The sequence below is a fragment of the Pundamilia nyererei genome, unplaced genomic scaffold, assembly GCF_000239375.1.
Source record: "Pundamilia nyererei isolate P.nyererei 1_Seehausen unplaced genomic scaffold, PunNye1.0 scaffold00034, whole genome shotgun sequence".
NCBI classification, from domain to species: Eukaryota; Metazoa; Chordata; class Actinopteri; order Cichliformes; family Cichlidae; genus Pundamilia; species Pundamilia nyererei.
In genome coordinates, this window is record NW_005187435.1 from 2,117,452 (window position 1) to 2,126,781 (window position 9,330).

The 9,330-nt window shown below is 34.1% G+C and overlaps 1 protein-coding gene across 4 annotated transcripts; it reads right to left on the minus strand.

The window, feature by feature from the left end:
- Positions 1–721: 721 nt before the first annotated feature.
- im:7151449 (complement decay-accelerating factor) lies at positions 722–8,942 on the minus strand. Of its 4 annotated transcripts, none has more exons than XM_013909966.1 (13): positions 8,714–8,942; positions 5,826–6,011; positions 5,636–5,735; positions 5,114–5,184; positions 4,703–4,881; positions 4,207–4,246; positions 3,946–4,077; positions 3,683–3,742; positions 3,174–3,212; positions 3,048–3,089; positions 2,903–2,954; positions 1,507–1,582; positions 722–1,307 (listed from the first exon to the last, which is right to left on the minus strand). In XM_013909966.1, the coding sequence occupies exons 1-12, from the start codon at positions 8,787–8,789 to the stop codon at positions 1,525–1,527; spliced, it is 1,035 nt and encodes a 344-aa protein (XP_013765420.1). In that variant the 5' UTR covers positions 8,790–8,942; the 3' UTR covers positions 722–1,307; positions 1,507–1,524. The 4 variants fall into 4 exon arrangements, with proteins under 4 accessions (XP_013765420.1, XP_013765421.1, XP_013765422.1 ...); XM_013909967.1 differs by having other exon boundaries at positions 4,207–4,242; positions 4,702–4,881; XM_013909968.1 differs by lacking the exon at positions 1,507–1,582.
- Positions 8,943–9,330: the final 388 nt, after the last annotated feature.

The window sequence follows — 9,330 nt, forward strand, 5'->3', positions numbered from 1 at the left end:
ATCCTTTTAATACAAAAAAGTCCAACGCAAAGTGGACATGCGACCAGTGAGAAAACCTTATAAATATAATAAATTTCATTTTTAAGGTGTCTTATGGTGGATTGTTGTTTTTGCCAAGATTGTCAAGATTGACAAAAACGACTTCCCTCTGATAATTAAATGTCTGTCAGCATAACTAAGACAAACAACTATGTTAATGAAGGCGTATCCTGCCGTGAGATAGAGCTGAAGTATTACACTGAATGAAATACAACACTTGAGCAGGATACAATGAAACAGTCATCATCACATTTTATTTTTGGGCTTGTGTCCGTATGGATCCACACCCTTGTCAGCATAATGGCTTTGTGCTAATCTGTTGACATGACAGTGAATGCATTCACTGATGCTCTCCTCCTAGGAGAGAAACTTTTACATTTTTAAGGTGTGATGAAGACTTCATCATGTTCTTTAACCTGCATAATAGTAGCATGCACAACAAAAATTAGGTTCTAAAATCTTTCTCTTATCTAGTAGATTATTTTTATTTTCACAACAGCTTCTCAATCTGTCCAATGAACCCATTCAGTTATGTTTTTTTTGTTTGTTTGTTTGTTTGTTTTTTTTATCAATTTTGCTCCTTGGTCTTGGAAATTCCTTTCATATTTAATAGAGCCAAATCTTGCCTGATCAAAGAGGAAAAAACGAAAGAACATAATGAGAAAAAAAAACTACACAGCCCTTTTCTCATGGGAGTGCAGTTTACTCTTTTTTTCCGCAGCTTAGATCTCAACAATAAACAATGATGAAAAGAAAGTCAGGAGGCAAAGAATGCAGCTGATTGTATCTTTAGAAGTCACCACTTCATTCTACTGACTGAATTAACCACACTGTATGCACTGCATCTCTTTCTAACCTCCTTTCTTCTGGCCAAATGAAACCACACATTAACATATAACATGACATGTAAAGTTATGGTGGTAAAATTGATCAAAAGCTGCAAACAAAAAAATGTTTTTGCAAGAACAACAAGAAAAGAACATTATTGTATTTACTCTGTTTTATAACATAAATAGCATATAAGCAGCAATAATAAAGTACAATAAAATATTTACAAATTAGGTTTAAAATAATGCAAAAATCAAATATAATATTACAAAAGGCAATCCAAGTTTGATACTTTAACTATGTAAGCTCAGCAGGGTGGATTATCTGCCAAATGAACTGCGGCAACAATGAAAGTAAGTTGTCTTTCCCCGTCAACTCAGAGAGGCACAGTTTGATGGTACATCCTTGGGCCTTTTCATAAAGGTGAAATTCCATGTGAACTAGTGTAAAAAAACAGCAAAAAAACAAAACATTAAGTTGACCTTCATTCACAAAGTAATGCAAAAAAGGGAAATGATGCATCATTCTTTTTTAGGCTTCAATACAACACTAGCAATACTAATATTAACAACCTAAACTTACAGACAGAAAAATGGTTAAATATGTCTCTGGTGTATTTTGATGGTTTTATACAGATACCTGGGTGAGGCTGGCAATCTAAAGATTTTGGAAGTGTAATAACCCCGGCTTCTGGTCTTCTCTGGTGTCATATGAGCTATGGTGCCATTAAATAAGGAATTTGCATCAGAATTATGGAGTTATATTACTTTTATGTTAAAAAATTTATTAGTTTTATTGCATTCTTAATTGGCAATAAAAAGTGTTAGGTGTTAGTCAATTCAACATTGAGAAATTAATTACTTAACAAAATGACTCTGTCATTGAATGTATATATGAGATCAATGTAGCCTTAATGTCTGAACAGTTTAATGACTGAGCACTTTAAACCTAGATTCTTTCTAATGGCTAGTAGAGGAAGTCACCACAAAAGAAAACTCAGTTGTAAATAGAAAAGCTACCCTTTGGATCCCTTCATCTGTGACTTCAGTAAACACTTTCCTGATGAGTTTTTGGTCTTAATCACTTGTTTGTCAGGTAGGTTTTTTGTAACCTTACCATATAAAACACTTTGAGGTGACTGTAAGATTTATACAGGCGATCCTAGTCGTCTTGGTTTGGACAACCATTCAGTAAACACAGTTGTTGTCAATCAAACAAATTCCCCAAAACAATAAACATGAATCAAACCTCTTTATTGCAAAAAAATGTGAACAATATTTATTGCTTTGTATGTCTATATAAGTATTCTACGTAAAAACAATCTCATCTGTTTTCCTGCCATAGGCCAGTTGTGCCAGGGGAGATAACATTGCTTTATGTTAATGCGATGTGGTTTTGATACATTTTGATTGACAATGAGCCATATGACCCATATGAGCCATATCATATGCTGTGTCATCAGTTTATTAGTTATATCTGCTCTATGTTCATCATGTCAGATTTCAAAAAAAGACAGGTGAAAATAAAAGGCTCAGGTTGTTGTGGTACTTCACAAACTAATGGAGATGTAAAGGCAGCTAGGTCCATCTTTTATATGCATTCTGTGGGCATAAGCAGCAAAATATCTATCCATCCATTTGCTAAATTTATTATAACAAATGTTCTGATTCCTTATGGTGTGACATACAAATCAGCAAAAAAACAAACAAAGAGATTTTGTTTTTTTGCTGATTTGTAGTTCACAGCTGTTTTTGTTAAAGGATTTCCTCCTGACTTCCCTCATTCCTCAGCAGTCCGGAAACACACACACGCACATCTGAATTTCAAAGATTAAAATGTAGTGGATAAATTTAAACTGCTGCAGCATATTGACGATATATTACTGTACAAGTCCATATAGGTTCTGAAAATACAGCTCTAAATATTCAAAGGTCAAAAGAGCAGAGCACGCAAAGAGAAGTAGCAGGGGCATATAGAGTAAAATCAAATGTAAGCCATGCATGATGAAGTTAAGAGTAAAAAAAATGGAACTTACCCTTTTCTTCTCATGTTAAACTTGTGCAACAGGAAAAAACCTATAATTACACCTGCAAAAAATAATTAAAGAAATTTTTTGTTTTTGTTCTCATTTCAACAACAAAATGCACTATATAAATTCCAAAAGAAACAATATACATTACCTAACAAAACCACAGCACCAATGACGACAGCAGCCACTGTTCCTGGAAAAAGACAAGCAAGGTTAAACGCACATGGAAAAAAATACAATAAATGTTTCTTATTAAAACTGGGGTTAAAAAACTCACCACTATCCGTGGCAGTATTTACATTCCCATCATGCATGCCTACAAAAGAAATATACAAAAAACAAACAACCACAGTTTTAGTATTCAGTTTAAACTGTTAGGGCAACAAGGATACATATACTGTAGCCAGATAGACAGATTTCACAATTTTCACATTTCATAATTTAGTGTTCTCAGGCAGAGAGCACACGCACGAAAATGTTAAACTATGCAAGTTAAAGTCTAACTAAGTAAATTTAGTATTAAAAAATTAATGTGTTATATACACATGAATAATCTATGACCGACCTATCTCATGGCTTTATATTAGCTGTCAACTCATAATCAGTTACAAAGTATCAATATTGATGTTGTTCAAAGTCTTCGAGAACCTTTATATTCTTTCCACAAAGTAATGACATTCAGTGGTGTACAATATGCAATTTGGTAGTCAATGTAACGTAAAAACAGGCCAAAATATTAAAAAAGAAGGTTCAAATGCTTGAGTGCTTTATAAGACATCTCTCTACCTTGAAAGGATGATGATGTAGTTGACAGAATACCGGCAGAAGTAGCTTTTCCTCTGAAAACTTTTGAATAGCACAAATAGAATAATTCTCCCCAAGTTTCAACAAAGCTTCAAGAAATGTTTAAGTTTTCACTTCAAATTTTTAAGTATCAACAGGATAACAGTAGGTCTATATGAAAAGTCGTTTCTGAGATGCATGCAACATGCATATAATAAATTCATGCTCCTGTGATTAAACAGTATCAATTCAGAGTTTTTCTGTACCTTTTGGTAAAGTTGAGAGATTTGGTATTGAACTGGTTGTGACAGTTTGAGTTCTGTGAACTGTGGGTGCAGCAGAGGAATCTGAAAACGTGGATACTTTTGCGTCAGTTGTTGTCAAATCCGTTATGGCAACTAGCATGAGGAAGAGAAAAACTGCTTTTTAATGGAAGAGGTAAAACCACATAATTCATAATTATTCTCTATATTTCAATATATATAATTCTGTAAAACCACTGTTATCCATTATTTCTCTTTATATACCTTGTGGTTGAGAAGTAGTAGCTGGCGCTCTTGTCACTTCGGTCAAATAGGAATAAAAACAGAAAACACTTTCCTTCATATCATGTCAAAGGAAAAACTAAAATGAAAAAGCACAGCAGCAGCAGCTGTTGCTCCTTGACATAGCTTCCCCGCCCCCAACAACTCTTGTGGGGAAAATTTACGCTTTAGTTAATACAATGTTAGGTTATTATTAGAATTAGTGTGAGAGTTAGTAGGTAAACTACATGGATGGAGAACATTTATAAAAGGTAAATATTAAAAGCTGAAGATAATGGCAAATCGATACATTAAATATGGCATGGTTTGGAAGTGGTCAGCATAAAGAACATTCATAAAAACGACATTGAAGAATACAAAAACATCTGTATGATCCTAAAATAATGTAATATTCTCAAAACATTATGATCACCTCGACCTGCTTTGCATCATAACATTAAAAGTAACAAGTAAAACACACTGATGCATCAGCCTTACCATTGCATACAGGTTGATCAGGACTGTATTCACCAGTTTCATCGCATACAACAGTATCACTCCCTATGAGGGTGTATCCTTCATGACAGGTGTAACGTATGGTATTGTTGTATTCTGGGTCATCTCCAGAATCCCATGAAGTATTGCCATTGGCTATTGCAGGTTTGTCACATGTTACAACTGAGAAACAGAAAAACCTCTTTACTCCAAAAAAAAATAAAAATCACAAAATGATCACAAAGTAACACATTTTACTCCTTATATATAGTGGCATTAATAACTGACATTGAGGAAAAAAAGTAACAGAACAGAAGACTGGAGGAATGTTTCTGAATAAATGCTTGTCTTAGAAACATTAAGTAAGAGTTTTGACCAGTTCTATGACTGATAGCTAACAAATGAAGACATTTACTTTCGCAAGAAGCTCTGCCACTCCACCCTTGATCATAGCACTCTTTGTAGCTCGACCCGCTAATCTGGTAACTGTAAAAAGACAGAGTGAAAACAAAGCTGCTTTGTTAATTTAAGGAAATGTTCATCCTTAACAGTCATAAAATTGCAATGCACTGAAAAAACATTTTTACAACTGAATCAATCACCGTTGTTAGAAGGAGAGCCAGTGAAAACCACAAAGTAACATCTTACGACAACCAATCTATTTGTCTTTCATATGTATTTTGTTTTCTTTAGAAATATTTTCCATTAGCCAATGCATTCCATTGCACAGACATCAGTCATTTATCAGTACTTTATGCCAGACAACGATTAGCACTACAGCATGAAGAAATGCAATGTTTGGAAATGAACATTAATATTTTAGTTATTTTTGTATGTCACTACTTCATGATTTTCATTTTTCTTTTTGGATTGTCTTATATTTTAACACAATGCTCAACCAGATAAGTATGAGAAGGTGAAACAGGTTTATACTTACCCTTTTTCACAAGTTACTTTTACTAGAACACCAAACAGAGTACCCTGACTTGTATCAAACTTCATATGTGGCTTTGGTGGAGGTTGACCACAGTCTTTCTCTGTAGCATAAAAAACAAACAACAGATATCACTACAGGTGTTTCAGGCTGTACATTAACTCACAAAATAACAGTAGTAGACAAGACTTACTCTTGCAGATGAGCTCTGACTCAGTCCATTGATCATTAATGCAAGTTATAAATTCAGAGCCGCTTTCTTTAATATATCCACTAGAACACTCTAACGTGACCATGATATTCTCTGGGAAAACATTCTTTAGAAGTGATTCATTGGTTAGGACAGTATTGTTCCCTCCCTCAGGTTTAGGACAGTCACCTGGAAGTAAAATAAAAAAAATGGTTTAAAATCAGTAATCATGACAGTTAAACACTAAACATGAAAATTTGATTAAAACGATTAAAAGTGTAAATACAAATTCAGCCAATATCATACATAACTTATAGGCTTTAGTGGAAGACATGATGTATGAATGAAAATAATCTGTCGATCCTAATTCCTCATCAGAAATCGCTTTTTTAGCAAGGCAACTTTTATAAATAACCTAATGGATAATATAACTTCCTTCGGTGAAGTTTGTGTTAACATCCTTATTTTCAGTTAGTCACATTTTGTTATTTGTATAAAAACACTGAAAATATAGGTTCCTATCATCATAATACAGAAAAAATCTATACCCTTAGTGATGAGATGCACTTAATTCTTAATACTAAGTTTTCCAATGAATATTTAAGAAAAAAAGAGATAATGTTGCCCCACAAAAATGTGTTTTCCTGCATGCTTTCTTTCTTGCACACACAGGAAGAGATTCCCCATATTTCCTAATATTTCCCAACACAGACACACAAAGGGGGAGAGTGTAAAGCCTAAAGCCAGGTGCTTGTTTACAAAGGTCTTTGGTCTTTGAAATGCAAATGCAGGTGTACAATGTATTTGATCATTCTATATCTATAACAGACAAAAGGTTAGATTGATATAAGTAAGCTTGCATTCACAAGGTTTTGGAGCAGGTCTATTTTTTTAAATTGAGAGAACCCCAAGAGGAAATGAAATTGATGTTAGAGTATGCAGCCAAGAACTAAAGCCTTATTCATTCATTCAGTGAAAACCTGCTTTGTTTTTTTTGGCATGCACAGATTGTAGAGATTGATTTTGGAATGTCTGAATGGCAAACAAAAAATAAACACAGAAACAGGAAAAGTTGCTACCAACATATCTACATAGATACAATTTGATTTTAAAAACAAATCTAATTAACCCTGGGGTTTTTGCACTACAAAGGCGGTTTATTTCTTACTAAAGTATATCTTACCGCAATATAACTTACCCCCAAACCTAACCTACCGCAGAGCGGGTTAGATTAGCGATCAGTAGATATGAAATCTGAGCCTACTGACTAATCAGTCATGACTTTTCCAGAGAAGATCCTCAGATTATCTCTGGAAAAAAGACTAATTTATTTTGTGTGTTTTGTAAAAAAATATGAAAACAAGGCCACCTACATTACATCACATTTGTATGTACACTAAACCACATTGAAATTCTACTTTTAGATTTATTCTTTACTACCTCTCTCACGAGGCTGTAACAAACAACAAGAACTAAAACTTCCTTCTAAATATGAATTTAATCAAAAATTCATTATAATCCATGAGATTCTCCTGTGTCTTGATACAGGAGCTATATAGCTGATAAAGCTGTAATATTGATAAGTGTGTTAACGTATACAGTTAGAATTTTGGGTCACTTTCTTTTCTGGCTTCAAAAAGCCTAAACATATGTGGTTGGTGCATAGTAATGAAATTTATATCACAGGGACCTTTTTGTTTGAAGAAATGTTGACTAATCTTGGCATTTGTAAATGGATACTTGCTGTTATATTATAAAGGGAATACTTAACCAAAACGACAAGAAAAAAATGGTTCACTGTAGGTTCATTGTGCTGTGATGGTTGTATGTAGGTTTGTAATGTATGTGTGCTCGCAGAGGTCATTAGTTCATTGGAATAAAGCCACCTCCACACATGGCTCAATGTATGGTGCCTCAGTGTGTGCGTGCTTATATGTATCAACATGTGTAAGTATTTATGGCTATGGCTTTGTACTGGTATCTGGTCATGGAACTACACTCCATTCCCAGATCTAACTTGGGAATGTCTGGTTATTTAACACGTGATCACAGGGATCTCTGTTGCTACTGATGTTGTTTTTTTCTACAAAATAAGAAAACGAGTAACCACTTGTGACTAATTAAAAATACCAAGATTGATTTCAATTATATGTGCTTCTACTTAGTGTAAATCAGATATTTAGCAGGTGAAATAAATGTTAAACTTACTTTTGAGGGTATTAAGACGTCAAATATGTTGTTTGAACAACAAATTGTGGCTATTTTTTTTCTCTCTCAACAGACTAGGTAGTATGTTATCATATTATAATGCTGAACCAGGCATTCACCTGTCCCTCTTGGTAATGTAAGTGTTAATAAGTAACCATGGATTTCTTATTTCAGTAGGTCTTCCCACTGGAAATGTTAAGAGGTCATTAATAAATCTAAATCTAAAGTTGTGGATAAGTAAACCCAGGTAAACTGAACTAAACAAACAACTACTAAAAATATAAGAAAAAGAAAAACTTTCTACTTTTTGGTTGTCTTAGCTTAACTGACATCTTCGCTCAAAATATTATTTCTCACTTTCTAAATTTGTTTACTTCAAAATAATCGCAGGAGTGCGCTGTATGGTAGAATAGTAGGTATTTCTCATCATGACAAGTTATTTCAAATATTCGTGTCAGCTAGTGGTATTCAATGTGAAATGTATAAAACTGTATAACTGTAAATATCTCAACAGCTGCTGATCATTTCAGAGATATTCATAGAAGTTGGCGACTTTTCTTTTCCTCTTGCTCAGACAGTAAAAAAATGTAGCATGGCTCTCTTAGTTAAGAGTTCTCCTGTGACTTGGTTGATAATTATTATCTCATTAAGCAGACTCCCCCGAGAATGGTGTTACTACTGACCTGCTGCCTTTACGACCAAGAGGTACATTAATAGCAGGGACTTGAGTCTTCGCTGTGTGTCCAATAGAGTTTCCATGTCGCAGAAGGACAAAAAAGATCCTGGTCCAACTCTGGAAAATCCTTACGTTAACCGCAACTTGCTCAGAGAGGCAAGAGAGAGACCTGAACCGCTCCTCAGACTGTCAACTCTTTACTCTCTGCTGTCTGCGAACGCGTCATGCTGTTTGTATTGCACGTGTAACCGGAAGTGAAGTAATTTCCTCCAAAATAAAAGCCTAGAAGAAAGAATAACCCTCTCCAGAAGAAAACTGCCGACTGAATTAGGAAACTAGCCCTTTTAAGGTAAGTACATGTTTGTGATTTTTTTTTTAAAATATATAATATTGATGTATGAATTTGTAGCTTTCTGAAGGAAAACCTGCGCATACAACTTCACATTTCACACTCTGTAAACAACTCAGGTAACGTGCAAATTCTTACTGTTCAGTTTTACATGTTTAAATGTTTAGATATGCACATATAATTACAACTGATTGTACACTTCATAGTCTTTAAACAACTCACGTTTAGGCCTAATGTACAATCTTTATGTCCAGTCTTATTGCTTAAATCCTTCA

What these genes read in the sequence shown, in the direction of transcription:
- im:7151449 (XM_013909966.1), bottom strand. Translation starts at nt 8,789, where the DNA reads ATGGAAACTCTATTGGACACACAGCGAAGACTCAAGTCCCTGCTATTA. An exon ending in CTTGGTCGTAAAGGCAGCAG is followed by an intron (nt 6,012 to 8,713) that starts GTCAGTAGTAAC and finishes TTTTACTTCCAG; the next exon opens with GTGACTGTCCTAAACCTGAG. An exon ending in CTGATCAACCTGTATGCAAT is followed by an intron (nt 4,247 to 4,702) that starts GGTAAGGCTGAT and finishes TCCTATTTGACC; the next exon opens with GAAGTGACAAGAGCGCCAGC.